This window comes from Dreissena polymorpha, chromosome 7, assembly GCF_020536995.1.
Source record: "Dreissena polymorpha isolate Duluth1 chromosome 7, UMN_Dpol_1.0, whole genome shotgun sequence".
NCBI classification, from domain to species: Eukaryota; Metazoa; Mollusca; class Bivalvia; order Myida; family Dreissenidae; genus Dreissena; species Dreissena polymorpha.
The window spans coordinates 90,661,242-90,685,024 of NC_068361.1; the positions used below are offsets into that span (position 1 = coordinate 90,661,242).

The 23,783-nt window shown below is 36.3% G+C and overlaps 2 protein-coding genes across 21 annotated transcripts in view; one reads left to right on the plus strand and one right to left on the minus strand.

The window, feature by feature from the left end:
- The window catches only part of LOC127837642 (uncharacterized), a 64,853-nt gene extending 59,813 nt beyond the window's left edge, over positions 1-5,040 (minus strand). For 2 of the 3 annotated variants that reach the window (XM_052364880.1, XM_052364877.1), the window contains exons 1-5: positions 4,973-5,040; positions 4,744-4,866; positions 2,518-2,582; positions 1,994-2,158; positions 998-1,111 (exon numbers count right to left, since the gene is read on the minus strand). In XM_052364880.1, the coding sequence (XP_052220840.1) occupies positions 998-1,111; positions 1,994-2,158; positions 2,518-2,582; positions 4,744-4,864 (465 nt within the window). In that variant the 5' untranslated portion in view covers positions 4,865-4,866; positions 4,973-5,040. Of the gene's footprint in view, positions 1-997; positions 1,112-1,993; positions 2,159-2,517; positions 2,583-4,743; positions 4,891-4,972 lie in introns of those variants that run through there. The other variant, XM_052364879.1, reaches the window with a different exon arrangement.
- Positions 4,807-23,783, plus strand: part of LOC127837643 (hamartin-like) — a 318,472-nt gene continuing 299,495 nt past the window's right edge. For 14 of the 18 annotated variants that reach the window (XR_008029409.1, XR_008029412.1, XR_008029410.1 and 11 more), the window contains exons 1-8: positions 5,009-5,096; positions 8,862-9,004; positions 11,520-11,623; positions 14,034-14,186; positions 14,646-14,790; positions 19,594-19,751; positions 21,698-21,771; positions 22,991-23,157. Coding sequence is in view for 13 of the 18 variants with exons in the window: in XM_052364881.1 (XP_052220841.1) it covers positions 8,881-9,004; positions 11,520-11,623; positions 14,034-14,186; positions 14,646-14,790; positions 19,594-19,751; positions 21,698-21,771; positions 22,991-23,157 (925 nt within the window). In the remaining 5 variants the exon portion in view is untranslated. Of the gene's footprint in view, positions 4,947-5,008; positions 5,097-5,196; positions 5,387-6,878; positions 7,058-8,861; positions 9,005-11,519; positions 11,624-14,033; positions 14,187-14,645; positions 14,791-19,593; positions 19,752-21,697; positions 21,772-22,990; positions 23,158-23,783 lie in introns of those variants that run through there. The other 4 variants (XM_052364886.1, XM_052364882.1, XM_052364884.1 and 1 more) reach the window with 4 other exon arrangements.

The following is a 23,783-nucleotide window of genomic DNA, read 5'->3' on the forward strand; positions in this document are numbered from 1 at the left end:
GTATTTCTTTTTCAGAATATTGCAAGATCTTGCAAATTTATGAGAAGAGAGAATACCGTTTCACAAATAAAATATAATAATTTTTGTGGTCAGGTTTCCTACAAAGCATTGCTTGTTTTATACCAATCAACAGGAGAAGTTCAGAGCTATATATTGAAGTGATATATATGAGCCACGCACTGTGATAAGTGGGTTTCAAGCATGTACATAAAGTGTTGTCCAGATTAGCCCCTGATGAGGGCGACACTTTCCCCTTTAAAGGGATCTTTTTACGCTTTGGTAAATTGACAAAATTGAAAAAAGTTGTTTCAGATTCGTAAGTTTTCGTTTTAGTTATGATATTTGTGAGGAAACAGTAATACTGAACATTAACCATGCTCTAATATAGCCATTATATGCATCTTTTGACGATTTTAAAACCTAAAAATTATAAAGCGTTGCAACGCGAAACGATTGAATAATTTGGAGAGTTCTGTTTTTGTTGTTAAATTTTGTGAAACTACGAAGATTGCTTATATAAGGTATAAAATACGTCACGACTGTGTACTCGGCGGAATAGCTCAGTAGGCTAAAGCGTTTTTACCTCAGGACTCTGGCAGGACTCCAGGGGTCACTGGTTCGAAACCTGCTCCGGGCAATGTTCTTTTCCTTTTTTTATTTTTTTTCTTGATTTTTTACTGGAGCTTTTACGATCCAATGTTTACATTTATCAATAGAAAGCATTAAATGAATAAGTTAAAAAAATGCCAAAATCTGTGAAAAGGCCCCTTTAATGGTATTCTTTGTTTGCAGAAAGCCTCTTCTTATAAAATATCCAGTTAAGGCGGAAAGTGTTGACGCAGATAAGCCTATGCTGACTGCACAGGCTTATCTGGGATGACACTTTAAACACATGCATTAAACTCTCTTTTCACAAAGCAGGGCCCATATTTATTGAGTTTTCCATCATTGAAACCAAAGATTACACCATTATAAGTGGAAAAGACTCTGTACTTACATGACCTTCGCTGTCCTTGAAATATGGCTTATAAAACACTATCCTTTTGGCCTTAGGCATGATGCATTTGTCCATTGATTTGCCCTTGTTTTCCAACTCATTATTTAAGGCTTTCTGTAAAACAACGCAAATTTATAAAATCGGGAAGATATTTGTCTTACTTTTGTGAAAGTCTTAATGCTAGCTTGTGAACCTATCCAATAATTTGCTCATGAAAGTAAAACAAGACATAGTGTAAAATGTACTTATTTTTAACATACTAGAATGTGTGCTAACTGCTAAGGTCATAAAAGGGCCTGTCAACCAGATTTACGAAAAAAGAAAATTCTAAAATACCGAATATTTTACAATTATTAGTTTATAATGATAAAAATATCACGACTGGTATATTACATTACTTGAAAAAAGTTGTTAAGTTTTCATATTTTCAGTATATTCTGTAATAAATTTTACTGAGTATATCTGCCAGGTAACTACCACTTAACTATAGCGAAAGTAGATTGATCATCATTTTCACGTGGTAAACCCAGGAATGTAAATTGCACATGCGTTGTGAATTGTATATGTTTTATGTATAACATGATCAATCTACTTGCATTATTTATAGTGTGAATATTGTCATGTCACCTATTTTCGCGATGTACTTTCGATTTCACAACGTGAAAATTTATTTGGTTGACAGCCCCTTTAAAGCTAAAATCTAACTAATTAAAAAAATTCACACATATCCAACGTTAATGAAAGCATGCCGACACACACCCACAGAGATGGAATTAAAACTTAATGTCTCTTAACAAGGCTTTGAATGACTTCTTGCACACAAAACTCCAAATCTACAAATAATTCAAATTTCAAAACCACATGTGTTGTGTGTGTTTATGTGTGCGTACACCATGTGAATGTTATGTGTCAACAACAAAACTCCACACGATCACAAAGTGGTTACCTATTTTTACAAGTTTTCACCAACGAAGCATAAGTAGTTCTCCAAGGTACCTGTTTAGCTCTGTTTTCCGACAGGGCAATCTCAATCTGCCGTAGCGTATTCAGAAGGAACTCCTGGTAGGTTTGATTCATTTCCAGACATGTTTCTGGAGAGATTGTGCTCGGATCAAATCGCAGTATTGACTCATCCCCTTCGGTACCCATCGACGTGGTGGGCTAAAAAGAGAAACATGATGTTACAGTTACAAGGCTATAACCACAGTTTTATTCATTGGTGTTCATTCATGGAGGGTTTTGTCTTGTTTCAACATGCATGGCAATTGAAGACTTGCATCAAATTAAGGACCTTTTGGTGAACCTGGTAGGGGTTTAAGAATCATGGGTGGGAAATAATTCTGATACATCAAGAACACTTGTTCCAGTCTAACAAAATGACTTGAAAGAGAGACAATGAATATTTTCTTGAGTGCTTAGATCTATATTGTCTTCCTTTATCATCAGAAAAGAACCTTCATTAAAGGTTTTGATGTTTTGGTGATTTAACTTCAATGGCTGGAACAAGAATTTTCACTTACAAATGATGATGCAGTAACATCACTGCTGGTGGTCGGTCGAGAATGATCAACATCTGCATAGGATTCTGAAAAGCAAATAATATTTATCCACATATCTTAACTATGTATTTTTGTCTAATAAATGAAAAGGAAGTCTTATCCATAAAGTTTTCAAGGAAAATTATTAAAATGAAGGAACCTATGCAGGTATGTAAATTTTGGAAAAATATAAATTCTTAAGTGTTTATTCGGGGCTTGGAAGTAGCAGTTTTTTTTTTCACTTTATATTTTACAGCCTGTGCTATTTTGATTGGGAAAAAATAAGTGATAGACAATGAAATTACTTATTAGTAAAAATTAAACATTATTAAAATGATTTTTAATAACAGTATACCAATTGTTAATAAGGACATGTTTAAATGCTTTCTAAAAATTATATTAGAAAGTGCTAGGGCATCAAATTGATGTATAATTAACTAAATAAACCAATTATTGAGTTTATTGGTAAAGCTTAGCATATTTTCCAAGAAATTTCGGTCAGATTTTTGGGCAAAATGTTAATTTTTGCAATTGGGAAACAGTCTTTTTTACTTTTTGCAATTGGGAAACAGCTTTTAAGAGGCTGTAATTTTGGGCAAAAAAATTCACTTAGTACTCAAAGATTGAGGGATGCAATATGTGTAATGAAGGAAACCTTTCGTGAGACAATATTATTGTCAACACAGCCCTATCAGAAGTGCTATTATAAAGTGATGCAGTCGAGGTAGATAATATCTAGACTAAAAATAAAATATTGTGTGTATTTTCGCACTTCATAATGTCATACCCATATATCAAGCTTGATAATTATTAGCAGTATCAAACATGAATATCAGTGAAACTAATGGATACTTAAAGTTTATGTGCTTTGCGATTGAATGGAATATTCGAAAACATTCGGACAAGAACATAAGGCGAAAACTCTTTATGGAAGCACAACAGAATATTAGAATAACTAGGATTCCCAGATTTTTTGTGTTCGTCTGGAGAGAGAGAGCGAGATCGTTGTACATGGTGCAAATTGGATAATTGTCGAATGCTCAAAGGAAAAATAAACATTTCTTTGAAAGAAAATATTATAATTTGGTGAAAAATGATATTTTTGGTGGGGAAATTGTATTTTGAGGGGAAAAATTCTGGTAGGGGAAGACGCCGAATATCGGCGTCACTTTCTTAGTAAAAAAAAACCCTGGCTTGTGTATAAATTACACTTGATAAAGTAAAACAAAACACTTGCGTGTTTTAGTGATTACAGTGTATGATGGAAAACAGCTTTAAATTGTAGCCAGACTCAAAGGAAAATATATATTTGTGTAGGGCTCGGATGCATGTAATAGGCTATTTTATAAGATTAATTCGCAATATTGAGGGTTGAAAAAGTCTGGGGACAAGAAGGCCTTACATCAAAATGCTTAATTTTCGAAGACTTTCAGGGGAAACTGTACGATTGAAAATAATCCCGTTTAACTTGCAGATTGAAACAAGTTTCTGCTCGTGTGCATTCTTGGTTCCGAAGCTAACTGTGATGTTTCCATAATCCTGTTTAAAAGTTTACAGTTTCGCTTCATATTGATTGTTTTGATATGACACAGTAATATGTCGAAGAAATGAAATTGACGCTTTTGAAAAAAACAACAAAGGGAGAGCACTCTTAAGAACGAGTGACGCGTTTGTGTTCTTAATGACAAAAAGGCTCGACATTCACGAAAAGAGTGATTCTAATGGGGTGTTTTCGTTCTTTAGGCAAGTATCAGACTTTTCGGTATATAGTAATAATTTCTTTGGCCTGTCACAAGGACCGGCGATATTAGAAACTTCGCCGGACCATAAAGAATTTTGGCGGACAAGACCGGCGGTCCGGCCTTTTCAGGAAGCCTGGTAGGGGAAGACGCCGAATATCAGGGTCACTTTCTTAGTAAAAAAACAAACATGCAGAGCATTAAAAAAGAACTAGCTGTCAGAGTAAAACTTCACAATTGATTTGAAGCGACAAGTATTTTGAGGTTATTACTTCCCTTTAAAGTTAAAACATATGATGAAATCTGAAAAAAATGTTAACACATTTGATAATACGAAAAGATGAAATCTGAAAAAAAATGTTTACACATTTGATAATTCGAAAAGGCTTTTGAAGACGAGGAATTGTTTTATAAAACATTCATAAAAATGTTTCATGCCATCGAGGCGTTTATGAAGAACATGAAAAACCTTCATCCTCTAGATTTCGGAGTTCGCCATCGCTTGCCTCCCCTTCGTCCGATTCTCCATCTTGTAAAATTATTTTCAATCTTTCGATGTCATCATCAAGATCGTCATTGTCGGAGTCCATTCCTGCAAGAACAAAGAACTACAAATCTTCTTACGTCTCACTTTTGAAATGCTGCCGATGATGAAACAAATAATAATTTAAGGTAGAATTTCGTTGACCAAACGTTACCCGCGAATCCCTGCAAACTATACCGGAAGTGTGATTTGGGTTACTTTACAGTAAATAATCAAAGTGCGGTGTAGGCATTGATGTCAAATAGCAAAAGGAAGAATAACTGTGAAGTAGTAAGAAAGTAATTGTCATTCGTTTTTGTTTTGTTCTGGATATGTATTTTTGACTAGATAACATTTTCGTATCGATCCTCTTTTGCTGTTATTCTTTCGAATGTTCTTCTTTTGTCTTACATGATTGAAGCTCTCGAAATAGGTTACATGCTACACCTATCAAATAAAGTGTCATGTTCATGATGTTGTGTACACAGAATACATGCTTGAATTAGATCTACATAATTTTACAGAGACACAGGCTACATAAATACGAGTTAATACAGCAGTATGGAAGAAAAAGCAACAACACTGATCTGTAAATAGTAAAATTGGTTTATGAAGTGGGCTGAGTTTATCTGTTCAACATTTACATTGTAGGAATCTTTTCCAGTCCTCAATTTTATACATCTTTATTTAGCTAAAGCAGACTGACTAACCTTCATGTGTAGAATAATGAATTTGGACTAAGATTAGTTTTTGCTAAATTATGGCCTTTTTCTGTTTATCCAAAGTAGAAGATATAGTCATAATAGTGTTTAGTGTCCAAACATGTGTTCAGTGCCGTAGCCAGACCCAAATTTAAGCCGAGGCAGTATCTTAGGTCCTTATAGGGGGGTACGGGGGCATGCCCCCCCCCTGGAATTTTTTTTACCTAGAAAGTCTCTGGTGCGTTCTAAAGGCCATTAAAAAAACACTACATTTTATACATTAATTATCGGAAGCGTGGACGCTACATATTACCGTTTGGTATCAATAAAGTTCACACAAAAATCTGCTACACGTTCATTGTCAATTTTATATTTTGGTACCATAAACCGTGTTTGAAGTGACAATGATGTAACAAACTTAACTATAGAAAAATAGTTATACTTCATTTGAAGTCAGATAGAAAAAAGAAAAAATTGAGACGCAGCACTCTCATACAAGCCATAGTATGTATATGGATAATATAATGTGCTTTACATATTTATTATTGAAATACTAAAATAAAAAATAGATCTACCTTATAATATGAAGAAACAGATTTATCTGGCGAATAATGTTTCATGAACATGTTTTATTATTCTTCAACTTTTAAATATCAATCTTATTGAACGCTAATTCAACTCTCCTGTCTCCAGTCGAATCCCAAATTTGAAGAATTTGTTTTTGATCAACTGGAATGTGTTTATGCACAAACATTAAAGCGATGCCATTAAGCCGTTCCTCTTTCATAGTAGAACGTGTCCACGTTTTAAGCCTTCGCAACGCGCTAAAACTCCGCTAACATGTACAAGAACCAATAAAAAAAAATTATTTCTTAAGTTAACATCAAATCAGCTTCCGCAAACTTGCTCTTGTAGTTCAGACAAGTTCACTGTGAAAAAATTTGTGGACGATTCGTTTTTCCATTTAGAGCTTGAAAGCACAATATGGCTCTTAAAAGAAATATTTAAATGCATTAAATCAAAAGCGTTTTCAATCATAAACACATATAAAAAGGATCATTGATGGAATTTACTTAAACACGGACCTACTTGGATTCGAAACAACGCAGTGACAATATAATAGTGAGCAATGGATCCAGAGTCTGACGCCGTACCGATTGCGTCACAGGGGCATATTGTTTATCATGAGGAGTACAAATATTTAACTTAAATCGGTTTTTGGCCATTTTTTCAATTTTCTTGTGTAACATTTTGTTTTAGCACTGCGTCATCATTTTCTGTCAGTTGACAGTTATCAACGTTCTTTCATCAACTTCATTGACTATTAAAAAGAAAATACTTGAACTTCTTTATATCAAAAAAGTTTGATACGTGAGATATCATAATTTGAAAATTCTAATGTAAACAAAGATTCTTACCACCTGAAACGGTCCCGGATTAAACTTGACGCTGGCCATAAAGAGGAGAATTCTAATAAAGGCGAAAACGCCAACCACCCGAAGTGTGTCTAGGTCCAAAATAGTCCCAGACCTGGTCGTAAAACACCCGATTCTCGCTCGGTACGTTCCGATGTCCCGATGATTGTAACATCGAAGTGTACAGTGCGACGCTTTGTTTAATATACGGATTTTCCTAATCATTTTGCTGAGCCATTTGGTATCAATTGAAGTTATTAAAATGAAATAATTATCTGCCTCAACATGAACCAATTGTACTCAATGATAATATTTGTTTGTAAATATCATAGTGCCTTAAATTCATTAAATTGCCTCAATTTCTTATATCGATTTTATTCTTTGATATAAATTTTCCTTTTTTCCTTGTAATCTGAACATTGCTCTGCAAATTTTAGCCGAGGCATCTGCCTCGGTGTGCCTCAGCGTGGCTACGGCGCTGGTATTGTAGGAGAATCAGTGTCTGTGACACATATATTATTGATTGTATAATTTTTATGAAAATGTAACTAAACTGGCAATATCTTGATATAGAATACCAGGGGCGTTCCTACACATGCGGCAGTACGCCCGTGCGTAAAATTCAGTTTAAAACTTTAAAAATAAAAACTCTTAAAATTTGAAAAAAATCAATAAAAAAAGAGGGCTAAGGGGGGTTAGGGGTATAATTATGTAAACAAGCAACCAAGACGTCCACTTTTAGAAAATAACAGGGGTACAAAAAACAACACAGACTTAACTCCAAACATACAAAGTAAAGTCTTTTTGCACTGATGAGAGGTAGTAACCACCGTGTACACTTTACTCGTTTTACGACTGCTGTAACCCTTCATTTTTTTTGGGAACCAATATTTAGACACGGGTACCAGATTATGTTTACATGGCGCAAATGTTCAAAGTGTCGGCGAACGCTCCGTTTTATCCACATGTTTTTAGAGATAGCGTCAGCGAAACATGTTCATTAGATGATATTTGCTGTTGACAATGTTTAATGAAATATTTTGTTTCATCGGTCTTTTTCAAGCAAGAAATTGATGAATAAAATTGCCAAAACATGGCTGAAAGATAACACCAAAACGCACCATCTGCATTTTGAATTTTTCAAACTTTAATTGGGGAAGACCACCCAAACACCCCCATCAGGAGGGGAAGACCCCCTCCCGCACCTACCCACTGCTCGCAGCTTCGCTTCTCGATCGTGCTTATAGCTGAAATAGTCTCAGGAACGTCCCTGAATACTGTGTTATTTCTCAAATGTGGGGCAGATATTAGGCCCCATTCCCAATCTCAACAAGTATATATTTTCCCCAAATGACTGTTAATAATTCCTGATTGAATGTTTCCCCAAAAAGATAAACAAAAAATTAATGATTGAAACAATCAGTTAATCTATCAAGCTCTTCAAGTAAAATCCTTAGCAAATGTAAGGTTACAAATACTTGTATTTTAAAGTATTTGTTGTGAGCAAAAAACCCCACTAAATTTCCCAGTTCAAGTCAAAACAACACAATTTTTCCTAATCTAAATAGCTCCGTCAGCATTCTCAAAATTGTGAAAAAACACAAAAAAAAACTCAAATTTGTATATATGTATATAATTCTAGAGTTGTAAACAATATTAGGAGAAAGGGAAATCAATGAATGGGATATTCAACAGATATTGAGTGTCAGTGGATGCTGTTAGTGCAACTTTGTAGATGAGACTTGATGCCCAGAAATATTCAGAGTAGAAGTTTTGTCTTGGGGCTTTAGTTTTATGCTTAAATGATACAGTGATAGGATTCTTAAATTAAAAAAAACAATATCCATAATAAGAACTTAAATAAAACTCAAGAAGGTAACACGACTTGTATAAAATAGATTATAACAATAAGTTGTTGTCAATACTGTGTGGGCTATTGTTATTTTAGAGACTAGTCCTGTAGCCTGATGGCTGCCAGCATGCTTGAAGGCAAGCAGATTGATGTGAAGGAGCTGTTCACTCTGCTGGAATCAGAGGAGACACAGGTCACAGAGGGGATCACCACACTAATACAGGAACACCTGGCATCAAGTGAGTAACATATTGATACATGAAGTTAAAACTCCTACCTATAAGCAAGTAACACAGTTATACTGGGACACCTACCATAAAGTTAGTAACACAGTTATACTAGAACACCTACCATAAAGTTAGTAACACAGTTATACTGGAACACCTACCATAAAGTTAGTAACACAGTTATACTAGAACACCTGCCATAACTTGAGTAACACAGTTATACTGGAACACATACCATAAAGTTAGTAACACAGTTATACTAGAACACCTACCATAAAGTTAGTAACACAGTTATATTAGAACAACTACCATAAAGTTAGTAACACAGTTATACTGGGAAACCTACATATAAGCAAGTAACACAGTTATACTGGAACACCTACCATAAAGTTAGTAACACAGTTATACTAGAACACCTACCTTAGTGAGTAACACAGTTATACTAGAACACCTACCATAAAGTTAGTAACACAGTTATACTGGGACACCTACCATAAAGTTAGTAACACAGTTATACTAGAACACCTACCATTAAGTAACACAGTTATACTAGAACACCTTCCATTAAGTAACACAGTTATACTAGAACACCTACCATAAATTTAGTAACACAGTTATACTAGAACACCTACCATAAAGTAACACAGTTATACTAGAACACCTACCTTAAAGTTAGTAACACAGTTATACTGGAACACCTACCATAAAGTTAGTAACACAGTTATACTAGAACCCCTACCATAAAGTTAGTAACACAGTTATGCTGGAACACCTACCTATAAGCAAGTAACACAGTTATACTGGAACACCAACCATAAAGTTAGTAACACAGTTATACTAGAACACCTACCTTAGTGAGTAACACAGTTATACTAGAACACCTACCATTAAGTTAGTAACACGTACAGTTATACTGGAACACCAACATAAAGTTAGTAACACAGTTATACTGGAACACCTACCATAAAGTGAGTAACACAGTTATACTGAAACACCTACCTTAGTGAGTAACACAGTTATACCGGCACACCTACCATAAAGTTAGTAACACAGTTATACCGAAGTAACACAGTTATACTGGAACACCTACCATAAAGTTAGTAACACAGTTATACAGGGACACCTACCATACCAGGACACCTACCATAAAGTAACACAGTTATACTGGAACCCCTACCATGAAGTGAGTAACACAGTTATACTGGGACACCTACCATAAAGTTAGTAACACAGTTATACTAGTACACCTACCATTAAGTAACACAGTTATACTAGAACACCTACCATTAAGTAACACAGTTATACTAGAACACCTACCATAAATTTAGTAACACAGTTATACTAGAACACCTACTATAAAGTAACACAGTTATACTAGAACACCTACCTTAAAGTTAGTAACACAGTTATACTGGAACACCTACCATAAAGTTAGTAACACAGTTATACTAGAACCCCTACCATAAAGTTAGTAACACAGTTATGCTGAAACACCTACCTATAAGCAAGTAACACAGTTATACTGGAACACCAACCATAAAGTTAGTAACACAGTTATACTAGAACACCTACCTTAGTGAGTAACACAGTTATACTAGAACACCTACCATTAAGTTAGTAACACATACAGTTATACTGGAACACCAACATAAAGTTAGTAACACAGTTATACTGGAACACCTATCATAAAGTTAGTAACACAGTTATACTGGAACACCTACCTTAGTGAGTAACACAGTTATACCGGCACACCTACCATAAAGTTAGTAACACAGTTATACCGAAGTAACACAGTTATACTGGAACACCTACCATAAAGTTAGTAACACAGTTATACAGGGACACCTACCATACCAGGACACCTACCATAAAGTAACACAGTTATACTGGAACCCCTACCATGAAGTGAGTAACACAGTTATACTGGGACACCTACCATAAAGTTAGTAACACAGTTATACTGGAACACCTACCATAAAGTAACACAGTTATACTGGAACACATACCATAAAGTTAGTAACACAGTTATACTGGAACACCTACCATAAATCCAGACACAACTGGATTAAGTGGTGGTTGTTGTGAAAACACGCTTAGCAGGTATACTGACCTATTGTGTAGACTGCGATGTTTTGACAAAAGGGATTAACATGTGCGTATGCAACTCGTCATCAATTTTTTCTGCGAATTAGGATTTTTTTGTAAATTAGGAATTTGTTATTTTGAAAATGGGAAAAATGGCCTCATTGGGAATGGTGTCATTTTACAATACCATCTTAAAATAGAGGAAAAATTATGCGACCTAGCCTCCAGTGAGTAACACTATTGCACAGGAAAACTTAGCTTGAAGTAAGTGGCACAGTTATACCAAGTTGCACAGGAACACCAGGCTTTAAGTGTGTCACACACTTGTATACACCTTAATTTATTTCAGGCTCTGGTTACTGTGTTGAAGGCCTCAGATTGCGTCATTTTGACTTGACCATTTTATTATTTCATGAAGTTTACTATGAGGTTCTCATTGCAGCCAAGGAGTCATGGCTAGTGCATAGCTTAGTGGACTACTACTTCCTGACCCAGTCTCAAAGTGTGGTTGACATCCTCTGTAAGGTCGCTGACCCTCATGATAAGGTGAGATGCTTATAAATATGCTTTTAGATCGACATCTTTTTTACAAGTAATTTCCATGGTGACCAGCTATATATAGAGACTGTTTGCAATATCACCTCAAAAGTAATTTACAAATCGTTTACATGTTGCATTGTTATTTTGGAAAGGCAAAATGCTAAGTTGCAATAGTCACAGATTCTTTACAAGTCATAACTCACATACAAGAGCTTATTAATCCTCTCCCACTAATATGATGGGAATTCCTTTCTACCATCTCTCAGTGCGTCAGTCACTCTGTCCATCAGTCTGTTGGTAAAACTTGTATGTCCGCTTTATATCCTGTAAACCCTTTGACAGATTTTCATGAAACTTGCATCACTTCAAATTTTAAGGGCAGTAAGACATTGTGCAGAAGGCATGAGTCAGCTATTCAGGCTTTACATGAACCTTGGTTCTCATGGTTAAAGGTTTGAACTGTACCATCCATATTTCCTAAAACCATTGAAGGATGTTCATGAAACTTGGCTTCAAAGTTTAGGCCATTAAGACTATGTGAGCATGAGTCAGTCATGCCAGCTCAAGGTCAAGGTCACATTCACCATACAACAGTACATATGGGCAGTTCTCTGTGAAAAGGGGGTTTAATGCATGTGCGTAAAGTGTCATCCCCGATTAGCCTGTGCAGTCCAAGCAGGCTAATCAGGGATGACACTTTACGCTTAAATTTATTTTTTCTATGAAGAGACTTTCTTGAAACGAAAAATATCTTAAAAGTGGAAAGTTTCGTCCCTCATTAGCCTGGGATGACACTTTACGCACATGCATTAAACCCACTTTTTACAGAGCGCGGCTTAAACATACAAAGCCTTTGAAGGGTTTTCTTGAAACTTGGCTAAAATGTCAAGGTCATGGAAGGCCTCGATAAAAAGGTGTGCTGTCTGACTGTCTATAGACTGCTTTGGCTTCTGATTTTTAGTTCCAACTGTTTTCATCATTATATTCACCAAACTTTATTATAAATATCATCAGAACATCAGGCTTATGATGCTTGTTTCATCTGGAATTTTCCATTTTAGTTTATTTCTACTGGCTGATTTGGGGTTCACAGTCTTTCCTTGCCTTTGACTGCATTATGTGAGATTGCCTCCCCATGGTCCTTTCAAAGTAGGATTTTTAACCAGGTTTTCCGAAGGAAAAAACTGGTTATTAGATTGGCGAATGCGGGCGGGCTGGCTGGCGGGCTGGCGGGCTGGCGGAATAAGCTTGTCCGGGCCATAACTATGTCGTTCATTGTCAGATTTTAAAATCATTTGGCACATTTGTTCACCATCATTGGACGGTGTGTCGCGCGAAATAATTACGTCGATATCTCCAAGGTCAAGGTCACACTTTGAGTTCAAAGGTCAAAAATGGCCATAAATGAGCTTGTCCGAGCCATAACTATGTCGTTCATCGTCAGATTTTAAAATCATTTGGCACATTTGTTCACCATCATTGGACGGTGTGTCGCGCGAAATAATTACGTCGATATCTCCAAGGTCAAGGTCACACTTTGAGTTCAAAGGTCAAAAATGGCTATAAATGAGCTTGTCCTGGCCATAACTATGTCATTCATTGTGAGATTTTAAAATCATTTGGCACATTTGTTCACCATCATGGGACGGTGTGTCCCACGAAAGAATCACGTCAATATCTCCAATGTCAAGGTCGCCACGACTAAAAATAGATTTAAAAAAAAAAAAAAACTTACAAAGGGGGTTAATTTTTTTTGGTCATTTCAAAAGTTCAGTTTGAGTTTTCTCCCTTTATCAGATTTTTTTTTCACAATGAAAACCTGGTTTTGTGACAATTTTGTCCCTTGTTCCCTTTTTCTCGCTTTACACCTGTCTATTTTGTTCCTCAGCCCTTACTGTTCACAAGTCTATTTTGTTCTTCAGCTCTTACTGTACACCAGTCTATTTTGTTCCTCAGCTCTGTCTGTTAACCAGTCTATTTTGTTCCCCAGCACTTACTGTACACCAGTCTTTTTTGTTTCCCAGCACTTACTGTATACCAGTCTATTTGATTCCCCAGCTGTTACTGTATATCAATTTCTTTTGTTCCTCAGCTCTGACTGTATACCAGTCTATTTTGTTTCACCATCACTTACTGTACACCAGTCTGTTTTGTTTCCCCCAACACTTACTGTACACCAGTCTATTTTGTTCCTCTATGTACACCAATCTATTCTGTTTCCCAGCACTTACTGTATACCAGTCAATTTTGTTTCCCCAACACTAACTGTAAACCAGTCTATTTTGTTTCTCAATGTACACCAGTCTTTTTTGTTGCCCAGCACTTTCTGTACACCAGCCTATTTTGTTTTCCCAACAATAAGTGTATAACAGTCTATTTTGTTCCTCAATGCACACCAGTCTATTTTGTTGCCCAGCACTTACTGGAGAAGCTCCATGATGGTATCAAGTCCAGCGATCACCAGCTGCCCGCGCTGCAGCTGCTGCTGTTTGTTGTCTGCAGGGAGCCACTCTGGCTCCACAAGATTGTGTCTCAGTCGGTACTCAAGGTCATCCTCAAGTGCCTCAAGGTCAGGTGGTGTGACTTGCATGCAACATAGGAGTAATGAATCTAGATTACATCAGCTTGTCTTTTATTAAAGGCATGTTGTCATTTGCCCATTACAATACAATATAGGGCCTACTCACTCAACCCAATCATATGTTACAAGCTAAGGTTTTACCTAAGCTAAATTAACGATGCTGCTAAGTTTTCTCTACTTCTCTTACTCGAACAGTTTGTTAATGTTACTGTACAGAAGCCTATCTTACTATGGGATATGTATTTATTGATGTGTACTCATCCAATTTGGTGCAGAAATAGGAAAAAGGCTGAAAACAAAAAGCTTTTGATAACAAAATTGGAAGTTTTAAATTTTCTTAATTATTTTCTTTCATCAATTGTGAATTAAAATTGATAATAATGTAAAAGAAATGCACTCCTTTTTAATTCACATATATACATTTTCACTTACACGAAATATTCGCAGGCAGAGACAAGCATTCCTGTCCTAATGACGGGCGTTACCATAGTGACCATTCTGTTGCCATCGATACCAACCCTGGTTGGACCCTACCTTCCGGACCTGTTTGAAGTGTTTAACAGACTGGCTTCATTCTCCGTCAAGAAACTGCGTATGTAGATGCTCGGACATTTTATTGCCATAGCAATTGACTTTAAACACTTATATAAAAATTAATGTGGTTTGAATTGCATAATATGAGAATGATATGTGTCTTGTTCTGTGAAAGCTGGTCATATTGCATGTGCGTAAAGTGTCGTCCCAGATTAGCCTGTGCAGTCCGCATAGGCTAATCAGGGACAACACTTTCCGCCTAAACTTGATTTTCGGTAAGGAGGAACTTCCTTGAAACTAAAAATACCATTAAAGCGGAAAGTGTTGTCCCTGATTAGCCTATGCGGACTGCACAGGCTAATCTGGGAAGACACTTTACGCACATGAATTAAGCCCAGTTTTTTCAGAACGCATTATTTGCATGCTAATTCTTGGTGAATCTTTAAAAATAAATTTGTAATTCTTGACATTTATTTTGAAATTATGTAAAAAATGTTTTAAATACAAAAATTTCCTCCAGAAAAAACATTTACATGTAAAAAAATATATTAATTTTATGGTGATTTTATTAAAGGGGAAATGTCTAATGAGGGGGATCAAATAGTTGCTGCATTCTTCGTCTTTCAGAAATCCAATTTAAGGTATGCAAGGGTGTGATGGAAGTCCATGTTACGTGATGTTTTTATGCTCCCGGTAGGGTGGCATATAGCAGTTGAACTGTCCGTCAGTCAGTATGCCAGTCTGTCCGTCCGTCCGAAAAAAAACTTTAACATTGGCCATAACTTTTTTAAATATTGAAGATAGCATCTTGATATTTGACATGCATGTGTATCTCGTGGAGCTGCACATTTTGAGTGGTAAAATTTCAAGGTGAACATCATCCTTTAAGGTCTAGGGTCGAAAAAACAAAGTCAAGGGAAGTAATAAGCTTTAAATGGACATAGTTATCTGACCTGCCCACGTATATATTTTTGTTAAATAAATCAAAGCGGCGCAGTAGGCGGCATTGTGTTTCTGACAAACACATTGTGGTAAAAGGTCATGGTCAAGGTCATCCTTTTTTACGGTAAAAAATACAGATTTAAGGGAAGTAATAAGCTTTAAAAAGGGAGAAAATTATTCAATATTGAACATAGCCACTTTATATATTTGGCATGCATGTGTATATCATGGAGCTGCACATTGTGAGTGGTGAATCTACAGTCACGGTAGTGGCTTTTAATTATTTGCTACTAAAAAAAGACATTTGTTACAGACAATTATTTTCAAGGGAAGTAATTTATATAATTATAAATCTCATATTACATATTTCCTTACCAAGAATTGAAGTTCTTTTCACAGTTACTGTACAGATTTATTATTTTGATTATTTATAACCTAAATGATTGATTTGACAACTAAATGATTGATTTGACAAAGTTTTTTTTTAAATGATATAATTATAAATTCTTTGATGGTCATTACATACCTGTGGACTTCTGTCCATGATCAACTCTGGCTATGATCTCTTTTATGCCTTGGTTGTCAGTGATGTTTGACATGGTCATAATTGACTGTGAGACCCTCCCCACCCCCCACCCCCCCCTATTCCCCCCCCCCCCACCCGGTTGGATCGGACAACATTCAAGGGAAGTACTAACCTTTAAAGGGAGATGATTTCTTTACCTGCCAAATGATAAATAGAAATTTTATTTCAATGTGGCGCAGTAGGGGGCATTGTGTTTCTGACAAACACATCTCGTGTTCTATCCATCTTCTGTCCATATTTTACTTTGCTAGCTTCAATGCTCTTCTCTGAAATTGCAATGCCCAGGGGTTTGGTATTTGTCATGTAACATCAAATGGTGATCCTCTAACTAGTTTCTTCAAATCATGCAACAGCAGTAAAAAATGACCCCACCCACAGGTGAACATGTATCCGTTTAATGTGTATAACATAAAAACATAAACATAAATCTTCTCCAGAACAGTATTGCACATAAGGTTTGTTTTTTGGCATGTAACATCAAATGGTGGTCCCCTACCAAGTTTTTAAAACCATGCACCTGACCCTGGGGTCACAACTGACCTCAACCATGGGGTACATTTTTTCAGTGATATTTATGTTGAAAAAAACCCTTTAAAATACCTCCTTCCAAACTGCAAAACTCAGAGATTTGGTATTTTGCTCTAACAATGTATGTGGTTCTCAGCCCAATCTTTTCAAAACATGCCCCATGGGTTAAAATTGGCCTTGCCCTGAAACAGGATTTGCTTATTATCCTCTAAAACGGCGGAGGGATATTGTTTTAGCAATGTCCATCCTTCCGCTCGTCCTTCCGTCTTTCCGTCTGTCCGTCCATCCGGCTTTTTTGTGTCTGGAGCCATATCTTGAAATGCTTTGGCGGACTTGGTATGAGTATATATATGGATAAGAGGATGATGCACGCCAAAGTGCATTGTACGCCATCTGTTAATAACGTAGTTATGGCCCTTTGTATCTTAAAAAAATGCTTTTTTAGTGTCAAATATAACACATTTTGTGACCAGAAGCATATTGGCGGGGGATATCAATTCAACGAATTTGCTTGTTTGTACAAGGTTTTACTTTCATGTCAAATTTCAGGGGTCCCTAGGACTCTAGTCAATAATTTTCAGGGGTCCTGTCAATAAAAATGGGGGTCCCAATAAATATGCTGGCTGTGACAAAGTAAATTAGTTAAAAGTATAGTTATCGATTATTTACGTAAACAATAGCCGAGATTGAACACACACCTGTACAATTAAAGATTGTATTTATTTTTATAGTTACATCTTGCTTGCCAGATAATAAGCTATCGTAACCTCAGTTAGCTTTTCTTTTATAGCGACATAAATAGCTCACATTTACGCAATGCTATCTCATTTCGGGACTAAGCAACAGCAGGTGCGCAATAACAAGATTGGTCAATAAATCAACAAGCAAGACAACTCAGACATCCTTCTAGGAAATTACGCACTGCAGTTGTCTGTCTGAGTTTCTTGTTGATATTAAGAGAACCAATACGTCAAAATGATTGTCCCATGGGTCGCAAACTAACAAATATACTGTTCTGACTGGCATTTTATGTGTATTTGACACAGAATATCACGGCCCGTAAAACTGTGTTTGTAAATACATTGTAGTAAGTAAACACAAGTGAAATCCTCCTGAAATGGCAAGACCCAGAGGTTAGATATTTGGCATGTAACATCTGTGGAGATCCTCTACCAAGTTAGTAAAAATCACGCCGTTGGGTTCAAAATGTGTCCCACGGTAGGGATTACTTTTTTCCTTCTGTACGTTTGGGATAACTTCTTTAATGATATTTCTGCCGAGTTTGAATGGTTGCGGTATGTTCAAAAACACGACAACTATGGTTTTGAAGGTTTCCTCATATATTAGTACAAACATAGTGAACACTAGTAGTTTGATTGCTTGATGAAACTTGTCCAAAACATTGTGATATCTTGGCCAAGTTTGAGCATGAATTTGGAAACATCACAAAAACGGTTAAGTTCTCCATAGCCTCAGGTGAGGGACTAAAGTCCTATGGCCTTGTTTGTCTTTTAATTTAATATAATGCTAGAAATAATAAACTAGATAAAATATTATTTTGCCCCATATAATAATTGATTTCTCAATTTTAGTGAACCTCACCCTATTGCAATAATAATCAAAACCATGCACATGTCTTTGATTCTTCATTCTCATTGGTCAATGAGCTCTTATGCCTAAACAAAGGCCAATCCATTTTGCGTGAGATTTTCTTCCTCAGTCTGTAGATTCAAGTAATTTTATTTGTTTTTATTATTAACAGTCAGCGTTTTTTTTCCCGTTCAAATTTGGGGCCTGTAGGGGGACCCATTCCCAATGGATTTTTTAAATATATTTTTCCCAAATGGGACCAAAAAATTCTCAAATGAAGGTTTCAAAAACAAAAAATATTTTCTTAAATGAAATAAATCTCAACATTTAGTTCATCTGCCATCAAGCTCTATAAGTTAAACCTTCGTTAATTTATGCAAATCATTTGTATTCTAAATTTTTAAGTATTTGTTTGCAAAAAGACAGCAACAATTTCAGCCAAAGCAACATGATTTTTACCAATCCAAAAGGACCCAGCCCCATTCCCAAAATAGAGTACAAAACACTTGACAGTTTTCTGAGGCTTATTAAAAATTCAAAATTAATTTATTTTCAGTAATCTTCAACGATGCATGGTGTATGGTCATCAATTTTCATGGCTTAAATTTTTAACCAGGTTTTTTAACCAGGTTTTCTGAAGGAAAAAACTGGTTATTAGATTGGCGAATGCGGGCGGGCTGGCTGGCGGGCGGGCGGAACAAGCTTGTCCGGGCCATAACTATGTCGTTCATTGTCAGATTTTAAATTCATTTGGCACATTTGTTCACCATCATTGGACGGTGTGTCGCGCGAAATAATTACGTCGATATCTCCAAGGTCAAGGTCACACTTTGAGTTCAAAGGTCAAAAATGGCCATAAATGAGCTTGTCCTGGCCATAACTATGTCATTCATTGTGAGATTTTAAAATCATTTGGCACATTTGTTCACCATCATGGGACGGTGTGTCGCACGAAAGAATCACGTCAATATCTCCAATGTCAAGGTCGCAACAACTAAAAATAGATTTTTTTAAAAAACAAACTTACAAAGGGGGTTAATTTTGTTTGTTCATTTCAAAAGTTCAGTTTGAGTTTTCTCCCTTTATCAGATTTTTTTTTCACAATGAAAACCTGGTTTTGTGACAATTTTGTCCCTTGTTAAGATTAAGGCATGGCATATGAAACCTCAAGAATGTTCACAGTTATGAGGAATGATGGGACTGTATGTATTTCAGCGAGCAATGCCCCGGACATCTTCCTGCTGCATCTTCAGATTGCGGTGTACTCCCTGTTCCACCGGCTGTACGGCATGTTCCCGTACAATTTCCTCACCTACCTACGCCACTATTACTCTAAGAAGGAGAATGTGGCAGTCTTTGATGAAGTCATCAAGGTATGGCAAAGCTTTCATTGAGAACTGGAAGTCTGAATATTTTGGCTCCTGAAAGTTTTGCATATATGCTTGGAATTTTTAATTATTCAGAAGTTGTGAACTTTTTATGTCCCCCACTATAGTAGTGGGGACATATTGTTTTTGCCCTGTCTGTCTGTTGGTCTGTTGGTCTGTTTGGCCCAACTTTAACTTTTTGCAATAACTTTTGCTATATTGAAGATAGCAACTTCATATTTGGCATGCATGTGTATCTCATGAAGCTGCACATTTTGAGTGGTGAAAGGTCAAGGTCAAGGTCATCCTTCAAGGTCAGAGGTCAAATATATGTGCCCAAAATCGCTCATTTTATGAATACTTTTGCAATATTGAAGATAGCAACTTGATATTTGGCATGCATGTGTATCTCATGGAGCTGCACATTTTGAGTGGTAAAAGGTCAAGGTCAAGGTCATCCTTCAAGGTCAGAGGTCAAATATATGTGGCCCAAATCGCTTATTTTATGAATACTTTTGCAATTTTGAAGATAGCAACTTGATATTTGGCATGCATGTCTATCTCATGAAGCTGCACATTTTGAGTGGTAAAAGGTCAAGGTCAAGGTCATCCTTCAAGGTCAGAGGTCAAATATATGTGGCCCAAATCGCTTATTTTATGAATACTTTTGCAATATTGAAGATAGCAACTTGATATTTGGCATGCATGTGTATCTCATGGAGCTGCACATTTTGAGTGGTGAAAGGTCAAGGTCAAGGTCATCCTTCAAGGTCAGAGGTCAAATATATGTGGCCCAAATCGCTTATTTTATGAATACTTTTACAATTTTGAAGATAGCAACTTGATATTTGGCATGCATGTGTATCTCATGGAGCTGCACATTTTGAGTGGTAAAAGGTCAAGGTCAAGGTCATCCTTCACAAGGTCAAGGTCATCCTCCAAGGTCAAACGTCATATAGGGGGACATTGTGTTTCACAAACGCATCTTGTTAAACTTGAAGTTTACTATAAATTACAGGTTAATTGAAGGTCAGTCCTATGTCTTGAAGAGCTGAAATGCTTTTTCATTCATAGAAATATGTATTTATGTAGAAGAAAAATAAGTAAGATTTTCTTCGAAAGTGTTTTCCTTACATGATGGAACATCCGTTACTGTTTTTTTGGAAGGCTGAAACTTTCGTAGGTTCAATTTTTGAAGGTCTTTGACCAAACTCTAGCAAATGTTAGAGCTGGGTATGGTATTGAAATCGGCAACTTATCTTACAATTGTTTTTTTTTTAGTTCACAAATGGTTTCACCAATGGGGATCATATAGGTTTGCCCTCTTTCCAGCATGTTTGTCTTTCTGTCTATTTTATTTGATAGGGTTTTGACTGGTATGGGATTACTGAATTGCATGAAGGCAAACCATTGAAACCAACAGTAATAACATTACTGTTAACACCAGGGCCCTCACACTACTTTGGGGGAATGGGTCCGCAGCCCTTAGGAGGGGGGATTTTTGCGGCGTTTCCCTTTTTGGGGGATTTTTTTACTTACTCTCTCATTATTACATTTGTACATGTTTGCACTATATTCATTGCATTTTTCATAATTTAGTATGTTTGCAAAGATTAAATTGAAATAGAATTGAGATATAATAATCATGAGACACATCTTTCTATTAAAAAAAAAAAAAAAAAAAAAAAAAAAAAAATTTCCCCCCAAAAGGGGAAAAAAGTATACTTTTCAGGTGGGGGACTGCCGCCGAATTTCGGCGGCAGATTTAATAGATTGAGGGCCCTGAACACATAAGTGTCATTAGGTACATACATTAAAAGATAGTAGGTACATGATGCATTGTCATTTCAAAATATCAACTTTTTAGGACACCAAGTTTTGTTATACCTGGTTAATAATTTGATTCATGACTACAGAACATTTCTTACATGAACTTCCTGTTCCATTGTCAGAGCATGTTGGAGCGTGTCCGTCTGCATCCCCATCTGATCACAGGCACCAAAGAGCAGGAGACCTCAACACAGAGGTGAGGTTATTACTCTAAGGGAATTGTGGGGTAAATATTATCTGCAGAGGAAAAAGGGAGATGTGGGGGCAACGTTGCCTGTCTGGGAAACAGGTAAATGTAGGGGAAGCATTGCATGCAGGTGAAAATGGGAAATGTGGGGAAAAAATTGCCTGCTGGGGAAAATGGGAAGTATTTATGGAAAACATTACCTTCAAGGTAAAATACGAAATGTGAGAAAACATTACTTGCAGTTAAAAATGATCTATGTGGGGAAAACTTTACCTGCTGGGAAAAAGTAGAAATCTGGGGAGACGGTACTTGCAGGGAAGATTGGAAATGTGGTGAAACATTACTTTAAGGGATAAATGGGAAATGTGGGAACCCTTTGCCTGAAGAAAAAATGAGAAATCTGTTGAAACATTACTTGAAGGGAAAATGGGAACTTTGGGGAAAGAAATGACTCCAGGGGAAAACGGGAAATGTCGGGAAAACATTGACTGCATAATGGGAAATGTGGGGAAAACATTGCCTGCATGGAAACATCAGGAAAACTTAACAAAAATGCAGATTAATTTGAAATCAGGAAATTGGTGTTTCGTTGTTAAAAAATCACTGACAAAGTACGGAATTCTTGTTTGGTGGCACAAATTGGAGAAAAATCAGGGAATAAAAAGTTTGTTGGCAAAAGAAACGAAACATTTAGGCAATTTTCAGAAACATTAAGGAAATTAAATACAAAAATTAAAGAGAAACATATTTAGAATTAAAGTTTTTAATTAATATTTTTCCACTAAAATAGTACAAATTCTTAGAATTTAACTTGCAATAGAGTACTCTGATGGTCAATTTTTATATTGAACTTTGGCAGACTATAAACAAAAAATGTGAAAAACAGTGTTACTGTTGAGTATTTAAAAAATGTGTACCCGCATTCTCAGTTTCAGGATGAACCTTTAATTAAAATTGATCCTTTTCCCCATAACAAGCAAAGTGCAAATGGCTGTGTGCAAACAGCATAAAACCAGAACAGCCTGTGGGTAACTCGCAGTCTGTGTAGATTTTATGCTGTTTGCTGCTCATCAGTAAACTAATTGTTGGAAATGAAGCCTTTAAAACTTGAATTTAGCAAGAAAGGTATTTAATTAAATGTAACTTTCTAAGGGACCACACATGCGTGAAAATACGTATCTAAGTGGGAAAGAGTTAATTAAAATAGGTCCTTTCCCTAATCTTTCAGATGGAAAAAGAAGGAATGCCATGACATCATAGTGGAGTGTAACAAGATGTCCCTGGACCCTATAGAGGGGACATGGGAGGAGCTACAGTGTCCAGTCTTGACCAACCCTTCACATTTCTTTGTGCGGCCCCTACCGGACAGCACTGACACTGTTCAAGCGATTACAGGTGAACATTTTGTCATGAGTAAAAAGATTTGAAGTGTTTACTCTGTCATCCGTGATTTGGTGTTTGTTTATTGTTATCTCACAGGTGCAATGCTAAGGCTGAGCTTTTGGGACCGCATTTTGTCTGAAATGTGTCATCAGTTGTGTTTTGACTTTTCATTCACCTCTACCTAAACTCCGGAAGTTAATTACTGAAACTGTCTCATTTTTTAACTCATCTATTTTTTGGAAAAAAAGAGCTATTCTCATCACCTTGGCGTCGGCGTCAGTGTCGGCGTCCGGTTAAGTTTTGTGTTTAGGTCCACTTTTGTCATAAAGTATCAAAGCTATTGCATTCAAACTGGTAAACTTACTAACTATCATAAGGGGACTGGGCATTCAAAGTTAGATAACTCTGGCATGCATTTTGACAGAATTATGTGCCCTTTTTATACTTAGAAAATTGAAAATTTGGTTAAGTTTTGTGTTTAGGTCCACTTTTGTCATTAAGCATCAAAGCTATTGCATTCAAACTTGGTACACTTACTTACTATCATGAGGGGACTGGGCAGGCAAAGTTAGATAACTCTGGCATGCATTTTGACAGAATTATGTGCCCTTTTTATACTTAGAAAATTGAAAATTTGG